Here is a 17,611-nt window from a genome sequence, read left to right on the forward strand (position 1 = left end):
ATACAACCTTTTCTATTTCTCTAGTTTATTGCTGAATTTACTACTAGCTACTCTTGGTTTATATATTACCAAGTTACAAGTGAATAAGACAAACTAATAAAAAAAATGGGTCTTTGTCTAATCACATGCTTCTTCATTTCTCCATCCAGTATTTTTTATTTTCTTCAAGCATGGAAATTGAAATGCTTCTTTGTTCTCTAAAACCAGTAAATAGGCTGCCACATTCTATTTGCATACAATCAACCCATGCGACTGTCAAGTCACTATCAGCTGCTTTTTGAATCTGATTATCCGTCGGAACTCTGTTGGATCATCCGTTGAGACTTTGTTGAATCATCCGTTCTGAGTCTGGTTGATCATCCGTTGAAACTCTAGTTGATCATCCGTTGAAACCTTGTGGAACATCCGTTGAGAGTATCTTCATGACAGTTAACTCTACTTCACTTATACAAGATTACAAGGCATCCAATATTTATAATTAGCCAACCTATCCTGCATATTAATCTAGTAGTCAATATGACTTAGAATGTCCTACCACTTCTAGTTCTCTAAGGCATTACAGTATGCATGAATGTGTTACAAAACTTATTAAAAATATAAGCTACTCTCTCAACGGATAAAGAGTAGATTATCCGTTGAGAGCTATAAAATATACTTAATTAAATCTACTATGGTGTTTTTGTTAGCTTATCATCAAGCCTAGAACATATTCCTATCAAGAAGTCTTAGAAGTTTCATTTGGACAACAAATAAATATATAGGATTTATAACTGGTACTTTAAATGTGGTCAAGTCCGAGTCTACTTTCTATCTAAAAATTAAAATTGATATTCAGTCTCATTTAAATCCTGTTAAACCTCAATTAAATCATGAAAAATAAATTAGCTAGATTAGCTTCTTGCTTAAAAAAATTAAACATGACAAAATTGATAATATTGCGAGTTTGAAGAAATATTTGATGTAGTGCATATCACTAGAGCAAACTCATCCTATAAAGTGTATACATATGTTACAAAAGATGTTACCGATCTTACATAAATTAGAGAGACTATAAAATAATACTAGAAATGAAAACAATTTTGGGTTGCATATTAAAATAAGATGATGGGGAATTTTTAATATAAAATAATAAGTTTAATTTAAAATTATTTTTTCAGTTGCCAAATGACTTTTATATTCTAGAAAATATAGAAATATTATGCTTGTCATGGAAGAGTATCATATTTTTATATTAAGTGCAAATTTGCATGATGGCTATTTCAATTTAGTTTAATTAGTTTGACATGTGCCCCTATAATATTCAGTACTTCAATTTAGTTTAATTAGTTTGACATGTGCCCCTATAATATGCCATGGTGAGTATTTTGTGAATATTCCTTTTATAATATTAATAATTATTACTTTTTAGAAATAGAAGATCGATTATTATTTTTGTAATATCAAAAAATGGAAAGTATGATAATCTTTTGGGAACTAGGGGAGTTTTAGTTTTTACCAAATATTTAAGTTATGTGTGTTACAAGTCAAAATAAGTTCAAAATAAGTTCAGACAAATCTCGGGGTGAACAAGATTCGAAGAGGACCATAAACGATAAACTTAATATGAAAATATGGCACTTTTCCCTCACATAAATAACATGTAATTTTTAGAATACAAAAGTGATTCGGTGATTGAGAAACTAATATTAAATTATTAGATTATAAATTCCCCATCATCTTACTTTTATGTACAACCCTACATTTTTTACATTTGCAGAATTATTTTATAATCTCCCTAATTTATGTTAAATCAATATACATCTTTTCAAACATATGTATACACTTTATACAATGAGCTTGTTAGTCACTACGTAAACTCATTGTTATGTAACCTACAAAACCTCAAATTTAGATATGTACTTACCGGGTGCTCCGCCATTAGCACCAATCTTCTTCCTTGTGTTTATGTACAGGAACAAGCATTCACTAGTTTTATGCATTAAATTCTTTAGGCAGATTTTTCTTCGAATCGGTATTTATTATTTCTTGTTTCAAATGCTTTATGATGATAAAATATTTTTTTTTTATATTTATCATGTTCATCTTATCACATTTAAGAGTTCCAAGAACATTTTCTATCTCGTATAGGTAAAACTTGATATATTCTTGTAAATTTTCTACCAGGCTTCAAGGAGAAGGAATTCAAGCAGGTACAACTTCATCCCAATATTGTTCTGGAAATATTATACCTGCTGGTAATAATAATATGAATCACTAATCAGTAAAAGTAACGGTTAGTATGATTGCACATTTTCTTCTATCCTAGTGTCTTTTGCTTTTTTATCTTTTAAGCTTGTACATTTTCTTCTATCCCAGTGTCTTTTGCTTTTTTATCTTTTAATAGATTTTTACCTAAGTACTCGTAGCAATAAGAGATCCCGAAACACAATGCCTTGTATTCGCTATTTTGTCGAAGTTAGGAATGTATGAAAATGGGTGTGCTATGGTCGAAACGTGGAGGGGTTTAACACTAACAAGAATTCAGAATACAACTAAAGAACACAACAAGCCAAACTATAATACCCAACACTTGGATTAAAGGATTACCTACTAATGATAAGATGAAGAAGTTATAAATTTAAATTGCAAACCATGAGTGTAGGAATTTAAGTATAAAATATAACTCAAAAAATTTTTTTGGATGAATTCCTTCACTCGTTGTTCCAATCTCAGCAGCCTTTCCGAGCGAGCCTTTGGGATCTCCTGTAAACCCCCATGATGTGGTAAAGGGAGGATATTAGGGGAAGCAGTGAGTGGAGATTCCCCTGCAGATAGCCGAATGAGGGGATACATTCACGTCCGGTTCGGAGGGCGGGGATATCCCGACCCTATCGCATGTCTTAAGAATAAAGCTAACTTTTTTCCATACTATATCATGTTCTAATATTCTGTATACAACATGTAAGATCTAATTTATAATAAAGAGTTTTTAATGTTTTTTTATCATAGGTAACCTGCAGCCGCTACCCTTCGGGTGCGTACTGGGTAAATACTATGAGCTCACGTAATAGCCTGCAAATCACGTGAACCAAGGTAAACTATATTTAAGCGACAAGATCTGACTCAGGAGATATAATCATAAATTCTCCTTCCGTGGGATTCGAACCTGTGACCAAATTAAATTGGACTTTGATGTAAAATTCATAAGTTGTCTTCCAGGCCTGATTCTTGGCTGCTCCAGTTGAATTTTTGATGTGCCAATTTGTTGATGTGTATTTTTAAAAGTTCATTTCGTTTTCAGGGAAGTACAGATATTGACACCAATTTCAAGTATTTTATCTCTTACAGTATAGAGGTGTGGAGAATAATTTTGTGGATGTTTTAACTATCCACTAATTTAATCTAATAAATAAATAAAAATTATATAATATATCTGAGTAAAATAATCCAAGAATAAGGGTTCTTCAATGGCTATCTTGAACGTATAATTTGTGTCTCTTACTTAAATAAAAACAATCATTTTAATGTTTATAAAATTCTCTCCTAAGGTAGATTATAGTGCATACAATTATCCCCTGAAAGCCACTCCCATGGTCATGCAATGTACAATTATAAACTAGTATGAACCAAGGTTTATATGTTTTACAATCCACATATTTATTTCCCGATCCAATACTTAAATTGTGACTATCATATCATTTACTAGAATTACAACTGCTCTCCCGATTCGTTATAATTCCTATAGATCCAATCAAAGGTTCACGACTCCCTTAGTTGTGTTGAACTCTCAATGACAAATTAAAAATCATAAGAAATCGCCATATAACTAAACAACACAACAAGCCAAAGATACTACCCAACTTTTGGATTAAAGGATTAGCTACTCATGATAAGATAAACATGATAAAAATTGGATTTGTAAACCATGAGTGTAGCAATTTTAGTACAAAGAATACAACTTAAAAAGTTCCTCTGGAATTTGGATGAATCCATTCACTCCTTCCAATATCCCTCTCAATCTCCTTCTATCCCTTCTCTAAAAAATATGACTAACTTTATTCTATAGTGTATTATGTTCTGATTCTATGTATATATTATGTAAAACCTAGTATGTAATAAAGAGTTTTTAATGTATTTCCTAAAATAAATTGCACTTTAATGTAAAATTCATAGGCTATCTTCCTAGCCTGATTCTGGGATGTTCCAGTTTGATTCTTGATGTTAGATCACTTCTAAACTGTAGATAATTCTGTTAGCGTCGCATGGGCCGTAAGATCCCATATTCTGATGTCTAAAACTAAAGTTAGGGCCCAAACTGTGTTGTGTGTGCATGCAGCCCACGAAATCCGAGTATGCTTAAAATTCAAGTCCATATAAGCCCAATTTCATCTAAGGTTCGGAATTTTATATTTCTTATAATAAAACAATAAACTCTTATAAATATTATCCAACTAATTATAAAATATTTTAAATATGAGAATAAGATCTCGTAAAATATATAAAAATATATAATCTATAAAATATCCCTACACTTAATATTTTGCATGTGCTCGTGTAAATTAATATATCTATTTTGCTGGGCCTAACTGTACTGAGTTTTAGTGAGTATTGACTACCATTATTTGTTTCTTGATGTTGCGGTTCCGTTATGGTTATAGATCAACCCCTCAGTTTCAATCACAAAGGAAATTTTCATCATGTAGTGAAATTAAAAAAAGGTTGTTATGGTGGTTACTGTGCTCATGATAGTGAATTGAATTACAGTCCAAATTCTAGAATTGGGAATGGAAGTGATCGATTAAGTTGAAATAAAGCATAATATGCATGAAGAGCAATTCATGCAATGGTTAATTTGACTCGTGCTCCTCGAAGACAGAGAATGAATAGTGTTCTCAATATACAGGCTGTGGATAAAAAAGTGTTGCCCTCAATATGAAGAGAAGAGTATAACCTAGCAGATTTTCAGATCGAATATGATAATGCTATATTTTATGTCATAAAACCAATTCTTGAAGACCACACACATAAAAGCCTTAAATTTAATGTTTGGTCTAGTACCCCTTATGGAAATAAGAAATTATATATTGTATTTGGTGATTCACAAAAAGAAGTAAGCAAGCGACGTGAATACTATTTATCTAATTTAATATGTTTAACTCTAATCTTATTTTACAGGGAATTTGATGGTCATTCATGATCAATGGAGTCAGTCATCTAATGAGTCATCTAATTCAGGATATGTTCTTGATCCAACAGATAACACCACTGATACGTACAGGAGAGATAACTCCATGAACTTTGGACATAATAAGTACTTGTATCAGTGAGCTACCTCGAAAAGTATAACTAGGGGTCACTTTAAAACACATCTCATCCGTTTATTTTTGGGTTAGCTAAATCCATGTTACAAAATTACATGTGTGACTGCGTCCTGGATGGTATGAGCCTATTTATACCCTTAATGAAATAATGAATTATGATAATGTTTCACAATTATATAAATGGTACTAATGTAGCATCCTGATTTTAAAGTAATTCACTATTACCATTTACTAAAAACTAGATAATCCATCTACATAACATACAACTTTAAAGTAATTCACTATCACAATTTACTAAAAAATAGATAATCCATCTACATAACATACAACTGAAACAAATTTTATATTACATTAATGCCAAACTATATCTTCTTCGATGTCGTCATAATAAGAAGCTGCATCAGATTCCTCAACTGTGGATTTTTTCTCCACTGCTATCTTCTGCAATGCTTTCAATTTTGAGTCCGTATCCACTAGATAATTATGGAGTGTTAAAAATAAATAATATATTTTTGACTATTAAAATAATAGAATTGTGTGGGAGTCTCTAGAATAATCTTGGTACATGTATTAGTATTTTTCTATGTTCAATGTATTGGTGTAGGTACATGTAATCTCTATATACATGTATCTTGGTCAAGTGATGTCTATTGGAGTCTAAGAGTTATCTAGATCTTTCTAAGGAGTCCTATATAAAGCCTTGTACCAAGTCATTTGTAATCAAGTAATTTTTCAAGTAATACATTTCATCTCCTAAATTGTCTTGTGTGAGTTTGAGTGAGATCCTTTCTTCCAATAAAGTGGTATCAAGAGCCAAAGGTTCTAGTTCTACTTGTCTTCAAAGAAGGCCTGTGTGGTGTAAAAAAGAAGGAGATCATGGCAAATGGAATGTCTCAATGGCAAATGCCAAAGTTCACCAAAGATAATTATGAGAATTGGTGTTTCGTATGAAGGCGATCCTTGGAGCAAATGATGTGTGGGTAATTGTGGAGAAAGGATTGGAGGTGCCCGAAAATGAAGCAAATTTGAATCAAGTTCAAAAAGATCAACTTCAAGCCCAAAGAAAGAAGGATCAAAAGGCGATCATGATCATTCATCAATGTTTGGATGATTCTATGTAAAGAGAGTTCGGCTACAAACACTTCATGGCGAGTTTGAGGTTTTGCGAATGAAGGAATCCGAATCAATCTCGGATTATTTTTCAAGGGTCTTGACCGTTGTCAATCAAATGAAAAGCAATGGAGAAGAGGTAAGTGATGTTCGTGTTATTGAAAAAGTTCTTCGTTCACTTGACTCTAAATTTGATTACAAAGTTGTGGCAATTGAGGAGGCTAAAGATATAGATGAAATGACTATTGATGAGCTTATGGGATCATTACAAGCCCATGAAGAAAAAATGTTAAAGAAGGAGCCAATTGAACAAGCCTTACAATCAAAGTTATCTTTTAAAGATAATAATGGAAGGTATATGAGGAGCGAAAGAGGTCTTGGAAAAGGATGTGGAAGAGGATTTCTATATGGACAAGGAAGAGGTCGTGGCCAACAAAGGGAGGAAAGTCAAAAGTATGAAAGATTGTACGAGACAAGAAATTCAAGTGGCCGTGGAAGAGGAAGAGTTACACCAAGGTATGGCAAGTCAAATGTTAAATGCTATAATTGTCAAAAATTTGGTCATTATGCTTCCGAGTGTCACGCTTCAGAAAATCAAGTGGAGGAGAAAGCTAATTTTGTTGAAGATAAAGGCAATGTTGATGAGCCCACTTTGCTTCTAGCGCATAAAGGAGATGTAAATTGTGAAGATAATTTGTGGTATCTTGATAGCGGTGCAAGTTATCATATGTGTGGCAATAAAAATTTGTTCGTGGATCTTGATGAGAAAGTGATTGGAAAAGTCAGTTTTGGAGACTCTTCGGGAGTGCCCATCAAAGGCAAAGGTAACATCTTAATTCGCTTGAAAAATGGAGATCATAATTTTATTTCAAGTGTTTATTATGTGCCTAGCATGAAAAATAATATCTTGAGTTTGGGGCAACAAATGGAGAAAGGCTATAGCATCACCATGAAAGATCGATTTCTCAATTTGAGAGATTCTAATGATAAATTAATTGCAAAGGTGCCTATGACCAAGAATCATATGTTTATTCTCAAAATTCAAAATGATGTTGCAAAATGTCTTAAGGCTTGTGTTGGAGATTCTTCTTGGCTTTGACATCTTAGGTTTGGGCACTTGAACTTTGATGGACTAAATTCACTATCAAAGAAGCATATGGCGAATGGATTGCCTCACATCAACCTTCCAAACCAAATTTGTGAAGGATGTCTTTTCGGAAAACAATCAAGAAAGAGCTTTCCAAAGGAATCTATGTCAAGAGCAAATGAGCCACTTGAACTCATTCACTCCGATGTATGTGGGCCTTTTAATCCTCCATCTTTTAGTAAGAATCACTATTTCTTGTTATTCATTGATGATTTTAGCCGTAAGACATGGGTGTACTTTCTCAAAGAGAAGTCTCAAGTTTTTGAATGCTTCAAAAAGTTCAAAGCCCAAGTTGAAAAAGAGACCAAGTATCAAATAAAAGCAATTCATTCGGATCGAGGAGGTGAATTCAATTCAAAGGAGTTCTTGCAATTTTGTGAAGCTCATGGTATTAGACGACCAGCCACGGTTCCAAGATCACCGCAACAAAATGGAGTCGCCGAAAGAAAAAATAGGAGCATTCTTAACATGGCTCGAAGCATGCTAAAGAGCAAGAATATGCCTAAGGAATTTTGGGCCAAAGTGGTAGATTGTGCCGTCTACTTGTCAAATAGATGTCCTACGAGAAGTGTTAAAGACATAACTCCGCAACAAGCATGGAAAGGAAAGAGACCATCTATTGCTCACTTAAGAGTTTTTGGAAGCATAGCTTATGCACACCTCGATGATGAGCTAAGAACAAAGTTGAATTACAAGAGTGAAAAGTATGTGTTTGTTGGATATGATGCAAGAGGAAAGGGGTACAAACTTTACAACCCCATCAATGGAAAGATTGTTATTAGTTGAGGTGTTGTATTTGACGAAGAGGGCTCATGGGATCGGAGCAACACACAAGAAGATTATAATTTCTTCCCATTTGTTGATGAAGAAAGTGAAGAAAATATCACTCCTCCTACATCACCACGAGCAACAAATGATGGACAAACTCCTTTATCTTCTTCAAGTGATGATGACGAGACACCACCAAGACATTATAGAAGTCTTCGAGAAATATACGATGAAACGGAAGATGTTCCCGCTATTTCCGACTTAACACTTCATTGTCTTCTAGCGGAAACTGAACCAACAAGCTTCAAAGAAGCCGTGCAAGATGAAAGGTGGAAGAAAGCAATGGACGACGAGATTGAGTCTATAAAGAAGAATGACACATGGGAGTTAGAAACACTTCCAAAAGGACAAAAAGCTATTGGTGTAAAGTGGATTTATAAGGTGAAGAAGAATGCCCAAGGTAAGGTGGAAAAATATGTGGCAAGATTGGTGGCCAAAGGCTACAATCGAAGACATGGAGTTGATTATGACGAAGTTTTTGCCCCAGTTGCAAGAATTGAGACTACAAGGCTAATCATCTCATTAGCGGCTCAAAATGGATGGAAAATTCATCAAATGGATGTGAAGTCCGCTTTCTTGAATGGTGTTCTTGAAGAAATCGTGTATGTGGAGCAACCATTTGGATACATCATAAAAGGACAAGAAGGAAAAGTGTTAAAGTTAAAGAAGGCCTTGTACGGATTGAAACAAGCGCCGAGGGCTTGGAATAGTAGACTTGATAAATACTTTCAAGCTCAAGGATTTTACAAGTGTCCTCATGAACATGCTCTATATTCCAAGGTTGCTAAAAATGGAGAATTTCTTCTTGCGTGCTTGTATGTGGATGACTTAATATTCACGGGAAATAGTCCAAGAATGTTTGAGAGATTTAAACAAGACATGATAAGAGAATTTGAGATGACCGATATTGGGCTTATGTCATATTATCTTGGCATTGAAGTAAAGCAAATGGATGATTGGATAATAATATCACAAGGAAGCTATACACGGGAGATTTTGAAGAAATTCAAGATGGAAAATTGTCAAGCCGTAAGCACCCCCATTGAATGTGGAACGAAGTTGTCGAAATTTGAAGAATGTGAGAAGGTGGATCCTACATATTTCAAAAGTCTTGTGGGAAGTTTGAGATATTTGACATGCACCAGGCCCGACATACTCTATAGTGTTGGACTTATTAGTCGATATATGGAGGCTCCAACAACAACACACATGAAGGCGGCCAAGAGAATTCTTCGTTATCTCAAAGGCACAATGGATTATGGATTGTTGTATCATTACTCAAATGAGTTCAAACTTGTTGGTTATTGTGATAGTGATTGGGCCGGTGACATTGATGATCGAAAGAGTACCACCGGATATGTATTCTTTATTGGTGACACATCTTTTTCATGGAGTTTAAAAAAACAACCCATTGTTACCGTGTCCACTTGTGAGGCGGAGTATGTGGCGGCGTGTTCTTGTGTTTGTCAAGCTATATGGCTAAGGAGAGTTTTGGAAGAGCTCCACATGCCACAAAATGAGTCCATGGAAGTATTGGTTGATAACAAGTCGGCAATAGCTTTGGCCAAAAATCCGGTGTTTCATGAACGGAGCAAGCACATTGATACAAAATATCACTTTTTTCGGGAATGCATCGAAAGGCGTGAAGTGGAGTTGAATTATGTAAAGTCCCAAGATCAAATTAGTGACTTATTTACAAACCCTCTCAAAAGTGACGCCTTCAACAAATTCCGAAGTCTACTTGGGATAGTCTAAATTAAGGGGGGTGTTAAAATAAATAATATATTTTTGACTATTAAAATAATAGAATTGTGTGGGAGTCTCTAGAATAATCTTGGTACATGTATTAGTATTTTTCTATGTTCAATGTATTGGTGCAGGTACATGTAATCTCTAGATACATGTATCTTTGTCAAGTGATGTCTATTGGAGTCTAAGAGTTATCTAGATCTTTCTATGGAGTCCTAAATTTTTCTCCTTAAGTGAGATCCTTTCTTCCAACATGGAGTTCTAAATTTTTCTCCTTAATTGCTAGTAACTCCTTTTCATTTTCATGGATTGAGCCCAAAAGTTTGGAAACTTGACCTTGAACACAAGCACATTCTGGTTTAATTGTTGATCCATAATGGCCTTGGCTATGGAGGTGCTGCATAAATAATATAAAATCATGTGAGAAATAAAAATAAAACTAAAGTCTTGATAAAGGTCCTACAAACCCAGCATACATGACAAGAAATATTAATAGAAGACTTTTATTTGACTAAAATGCAAACATATTATAGGCAATAAAACTTTAAGTCAGGGAAATATTTATATAAGGCTCATTAACAAAACTTTACAAAACCTTTACCCAAAAAATTGGCGTGATGACACTAAGAAAACTCTAAAACTAAAAAAGTCAATGCCTACTAATCATCTCAGAATTCTAATAGAGGGCTTCTAGAAAACTTCTAAAACTAAAATAACCAACCTAAAAAATCATCTAACAATTCTAATATAAAAATCTAGAAAATTTTGTATAGGCATCTTACTAAAATTAAATGAAAACATTGTCATATCAAGATATCACATGAATTGGTTAAAATTCAAAATTACATTAATAAATGATAAATTATAGTTCACCATTGTGCAAGACATACTCATAAAATGTATTTCTAATAATTAATACAATGTAAATTCCATGAAAGTGTTAAATATACTATAACATTGATGTATGGTAAATTAATACTTTTATGTACCACATACATGTGAAGTAATTGAAGCATTTTCTTCATTATTTAATGTGCTGGATAAGTAATATATCATAACTTAATTCAATACATCATATAAAAAAATAGTATAATACTTAGATATATCATACACCAAGATGAGTACCTTTTCTTCTTCTTGATCTACGTCTCAACAAATTATTTCTCTTTATTTCTCTTCATCTTTCTCATCTTAGCTTTGGTATAGGAGAAATGATTTGAACTTATATACTAATATTATTGGTGGCTAGTATATATAACCATGACATGAGATTATATCTTGATAAGTTAAATTGGGGGTTAATCTGGATTAAGGATTTTTTTGGATTTTTTAAAATCTAAACTATTTAATTTGAATTCTAAAAATTCTTTAAAATTTACTCGTTTTCAATGAGGATTGTAAAAAGGTTTTTAAAATAGGAGGTATTTAATTTTGATTTGAAAATTTTTATTCATTTTGTATTTTTAAGAATATATTAAAATTTGATGGTTTTGTATTTTATTAAATTGTAGATTTCAATAGATTTTCTTTGTAATTTGTGTGTTTTGAGAATCATAGCAAAATACTATATATCAACAACTCTTCTAGTAGGATTAAAATCAACTAGTAAAATCATATAAAATAATGAATCATTGTAAATCATTCTAAGGCGTACCTTTTACTATGTAAAATAAATTAAATTTGGTTTACCACTACAATTTGACTTTATATTATTGTAATGTATAATATCTTTTAAAGTCACATTTATTTGGTAACATATAATGTCTTGCACAAATTTACATTTTCCTATAATCAAATAATCCAATCTCCCATCTAATTTGCTTCTAATATTAAAGATAACTTCCATAAACTATTTTGTATGTGCTAAGTACCATTTTTACAAATTTAAAATCCAACATTATAATTAAAAAAAGAAGTCTAATAATTTTAATAATAATAATAATAACAATAATAATAACAATAATAACAATAGTAATAATTTATTTTAATAAAATAAAAAAGTAAATGGTAGAAATTCCAAAAATTATCTATCAACGTTTACATAAGTATTATTCACCGATAAATATTAGATTCAACAGTTATGATTGTTTAATGAATATTTAATACAATACATCATCATTAGTTGAAAGATAATAAGTCTAGAAATATTTTTGACTTTCAACTAATAATCCTTATCAGTTGAATTCCATCATTATTTAGCGTTAGCAAATCCTGATTTGTAACTTCAATAAATTCGAACTTATTTACAAATTGCAAAGACATCAACACTATTGAATGAAGAATAATTAGGCATACCTAACTCAATTACCAACCTAGTAAAAGTCTATTCATGAAGTGGGCTTGGTAAAGATGTCTACAAATTGTTACTCACTTGGAACAAGATAAAGTTTCAAAGTACCATTGATAACATGCTCTCTTATGAAGTGGTATTTCATGTCAATGTGTTTTTTCCTTGAATGTTGGACAAGATTTTCAGTAATGACAATGACATTTGTGTTGTCACATAAAATTTAAATCTTGTCCACATGTAGACAATAATCCAATAGTTGATTTTTTATCCATAAAATATGTGCACAACAGCTACCGGCAGCAATATATTCAGCCTCAGTTGTGGAAATGGACACTAAATTTTGTTTCCTCCTAAACTAGGACACAATCTTGTTTTCAAGAAATTGACATGTTCTATTTGTGCATTTTCGTGTCTATTTTGCACCCCATATAATCTTCATATGAATAACAATTTAGATTAGAGAAGGAATCTCTACGCTACCAAATGCCAAGTTTTGGTGTACGCTTGAGATATGTGGAAAAAAATTTGATAGCTGCTAAATGAGATTCTCTAGGATCAGCTTCAAATCTAGCCCAAAAATAAGTAGCAAACATTATATCTGGCCTACTAGCTGTCAAATATAAAAGTTAACCAACGATGCCTCTATAGTTTAAAATGTCAACAGACTTTTCAGTAGTGTTCAATTCAATTTTAGTGGCAGTGACCATTAGAGCTTTTGCAGATGTGCAATTTATTAAGTCAAGCTTCTTTAAAAGATCAAGAATATATTTAGTTTGATTAATGAATATTCCATCACTAACTTGCTTGACTTGTAAACCAAGAAAGTAAGTTACTTCTCTCATCATGCTCATTTCATATTTACTTTGGATCAAATTGGCAAACTTTTTGCAAAGTTTCTCATCTGTAGATCCAGATATAATATTATCTACATAAATCTGATCAATTATACTAGAGCCATTAAAATTTCTAAAGAAATTTTTTTATCAGCAATGCCTCTTGTGAAATGATTTTGTAAAAGAAACTTTGACAAAGTATCATACCAGACTCTAGGTGCTTGCTTCAATCCATAAAGTGCTTTCAAAAGATAGTGAACATAATCGGGAAAGTTGGGGTCTTCAAAACCCGGAGACTGACTGGCATAAACTTCGTCCTCCAAATCTCGATTCAGAAAGGCTCTTTTGACATCCATTTGATAGACTTTGAAATTGGCATGGGCTGCATACGCTAGAAATTTTTTTATTGCTTCAAGTCTTGCAACTGGAGCAAATGTTTCATCAAAATCTATTCATTCTTGTTGACAATAGCCCTTAACTACAAATCTAACTTTGTTTCTTATGACTATGTTTTCTCATCCATCTTTTTTCTAAATACCCATTTGGTGTCAATAAAATTCTATCCTTTAGGTTTTGCTACCAGCTTCTATACTTTATTCTTTTCAAATTGGTTTAGCTCTTCTTGCATAGCTAAAACCCAATCAGGATCCATTAAAGCTTTTTTTACCTTCTTTGGTTCTTCCTGTGACAGAAAACTACTATATAGACATTGATCTTGAGTTACTTTCCTTATTTGTACTATAGATATTGTATCATCAATGATTAATTCAAAAGGGTGATCTCTTGTCCATTTCCTTTGAGGTGGTAGATTAGCTCTAGATGAGGTGGCCTCATTAGTGTCTATTTCATGAGTTTGTGGATCTTTGATTTGAAGATGGGGTTCTGTTAAACAATGATCTAGAGTTATTTTCAACTGATGCTGAATTCTACCTTTGAATGGATGATGCAGTGTGCCTCTCAATGGATGTTGCACTTTGTCTTACAACGCATGCAGTATCTTGTATTTTAACTGATGTTGCATTTTTTCTTTCAAAGGATACAGCATTCTGTGCATCAACTGTTGTTCCTTCATTTGAAGATAACTTTGAATATTCTTTGGTCATTATATCTAGATCACTTTTATCATCACTATCATCATAATATATCTCAACATTTTTAAATTTGAGACTTTCATGGAGACCTTCATCTGTCAGTCCTTCAATCTTTTTATCATCAAATACAACATATACATATTCAAATTCAATTACAATATTGGTTCTCAGATTGTAGACTCGATATACTTTTCCAATAGCATATCCAACAAAGATACCTTCATCGGGTTCTTGAACAGTTGATAAGGAGTCATGCATTAGACTTGATTAATCAAAGAAAGATTGTGAGTGTAGCATGCATTGTTTACAACCTCATCCTAAAAATAAGTTGGTAACTTTTATTCTTCTAGCCTTGTTCTAGTTGCTTCAATCAATAATCTATTCTTTCTCTCAACCAACCACTCCATTTTGTTAGGGCGTCCTTGCCGTGAGAACTCAAGCTTGATTCCATTTTCTTCATAGAATAACCTCATGGTTGAATTTTTGAATTTCAGGATCTTAAAAAAGTCTTAACTTTTCGGGCCATTCACGTTCACCTACAACGTGCCCACTCTGGTTGACAAACATGACATGAAGTTCTATGAAAAGTTTATTTTACTAAAATAAAAATATATTACGAAAGAAAAAACTTCTTAAAAGTCAAGAAGAAATTATATTATACAAATGCTTAGCTAATGCAAGAGAAAAACCGAAAAACCATGGTCAGCTTCACCACTATAATATTGTATTTCATGGAAATCATCATTGAGTTTCCTGTTACCATGATTCTACTTCAGTGCACATTGTACCTTATACTATTATGAATGTCATATTCACTCATAAACTTTATGACATGAAACTCAGCATTATCTAAGTTTGTCAGGAAGTCTTCTTATGGTTGACCTATAAGGTGAGGTTAACTGCAACACATCATAAACAATTCATCCCAGTCCGCTCAATTTGGTATAGAAAATAAACTTCAAAACCCACAAAAAAAATAAAACTATCTTGAACAAACATCATAATTTATAATAAAATACTCAATGATTATTTTCATGTATCTAAATAAAAATTAATTATAACGAAGTGATTTCATGATTTCTTATAATTTAGTTACTCTAAAGATCCTAAAATATTAGTTCAAGATAAAATATTTGATGTACTTTGTAAAAATTCAAAATTATATTAGTTCAGGATAAAATATTTTTCACTATTTTACTAGACGTACTCATCAAATGTATTTTATAATTTATCAAAAGTTCAATTTACCTTTAAGTTACTTTGTGATAATATTATATAGTTTAACCATTTTTGCACCACACAAGTGCGCCAAAATTTAGATATGGTAAATAGAAGATTATTAAATAAATACGTTTCTAAACAAAAGCTAAAGTGAGAGAAATTAGTACACCTTCTAATACCTATGAAAGTGTTAATCTGGGTCAAAGTTATATTATTATTATTTATGTGGTAACTTAATATTATTTATAACATATAAATATTTTATATATAGTAATTATTATATGGTAGTACCTCTCAATTATTTGGAGGATTTTCTCCATTGTTTACCATTGTTTACCAAATTTGTAACAAAAATTTATGGGTAAAAAAATCAACTAAGATAAAATTTTTATTACATCATATTAGATAGAAAAGAAAATAAAAAAATTCACACAAGTATCTCATTAAACAAATTTATGTTTATAGTACTTATGAAGGTATAGTTTTCCGAGAAACTATTTCATAGTTTTTACTCTATGCTCATATTATTGGTGGCTAGTATATATAATCATGAAATGATGTTACATTTTGGTAACTTATATTTAGGATTACATTTTAGTATTGTAGGTGGCCTTACTTTTAATATAAAATTATATAAAATTTGGCTTTATTACTTTAATTTGGCTTTATATTTTCGTAACATAAAACATCTTCTCCAAAATTTTATAACTATAATTTGGAGTTATATTTTGGTAACTTATAATATCTTACATAATGATAATATATAATATCTTAAATAATGATAACATATGTGACAGTTACTTTTTATGTAACATATAAAATTTACTAATGATCATGATATTATTTCCTGTCTAACTTTACTTATCATAGTAAACATAGGTTTGAGTATTTGAAGTATGGTTTTACCAAATTTAACTAATGCAAAATTTGTTGTTTAAGGTCAGAGTAATATGAAGTCGGGCTGAAGTAGTACTACATCTTTCACAAATAATAAAAATAATAGTAGTAATAATAAAATAATAAAAATAATAATAGTAATAATATTATCTTTCAAACAAATTTTTTAAAGTTGTTAGATTAGTGAAAAATTTGAATTTTCTTTTCAACTAATATAATATGAATAATATATATCAAATTAGGTTCGAGTCTCTAATTTGAATTTGTAAATATTAGTATTTATATTTTCATTGATAAATTTGCCTATTCAATATTTTGACACAAGAGAAAATACTTAAAAAACATTTTAAAAAATGAGCGGAATCAATCCACATCTTTGATACTCCAGTTTCCCATTTCAAATGGTCAAGAATAATCTCAAGACAACTTTAGTTTTTTCAAGATATATAATATTTGTCTATTCTAATTTTAGAATAGTCAAACTATTTGCATAACATGATGCATAACTTAAAATCAATCATTTAGATATGTAAAAATATATTTAACTATTCTTAAATTAGAATGGGTAAAGAATACTTGCACAATAATAAGATTAATGATATTTTCATCCTTAGTATTTAGGCACACTCATGATAATATAACTATTCTATGTCTAATTTTATTCCACTAATCCTTTAATGGTTGCCTCTGCTATTTTGTACAATTTTATTTCACTCTTATCCAAAGGACTCAGCATTTAAAAGTCTATGTCTACCCATAAATATCCTACACACAAATGGGAAATTTAAATACAAGAATTTCAAATCACGTTAGCACATAACTCACTTTGCACCTAAGCATAAACATGGTTCTTTAAATGATGGTTCTATTATGTGTGTTTAAATTTGAAAATTGTTTCAAAATAGGACTTTGATTAACTCATATATATTTGTAGAATAAACGATCTTTCAATATAAAAAAATTCAGGTTTTGAAAGTATATTTATTGAAAGTGGGATAATTTTTCATGTCTAGAAAAGTTCATGTCGAGAACAAACCATGGACTTATTCTTAATAAAATATGAATATTTCAATTAATAACAATATTAATTAATTATTCCATGTAATGATAAACTTTTAAAATTTAATCTTTTTAGTACTTTAGTT

At 31.3% G+C, this 17,611-nt stretch overlaps 1 protein-coding gene across 1 annotated transcript; it reads left to right on the forward strand.

Moving 5' to 3' along the window:
- The first annotated feature begins 6,468 nt into the window (after positions 1 to 6,468).
- Positions 6,469 to 7,509, forward strand: LOC141703035 (uncharacterized). The gene has a single exon (XM_074506653.1). The coding sequence runs from the start codon at positions 6,469 to 6,471 to the stop codon at positions 7,507 to 7,509; it is 1,041 nt and encodes a 346-aa protein (XP_074362754.1).
- The last annotated feature ends 10,102 nt before the right edge of the window (positions 7,510 to 17,611 follow it).

The sequence above is a fragment of the Apium graveolens genome, unplaced genomic scaffold, assembly GCF_009905375.1.
Source record: "Apium graveolens cultivar Ventura unplaced genomic scaffold, ASM990537v1 ctg6102, whole genome shotgun sequence".
In the NCBI taxonomy this organism is placed as follows: Eukaryota; Viridiplantae; Streptophyta; class Magnoliopsida; order Apiales; family Apiaceae; genus Apium; species Apium graveolens.

Excerpts from the sequence above, each read along its gene's own strand:
- LOC141703035 (XM_074506653.1), top strand. The coding sequence starts at position 6,469 with ATGAAGGAATCCGAATCAATCTCGGATTATTTTTCAAGGGTCTTGACC.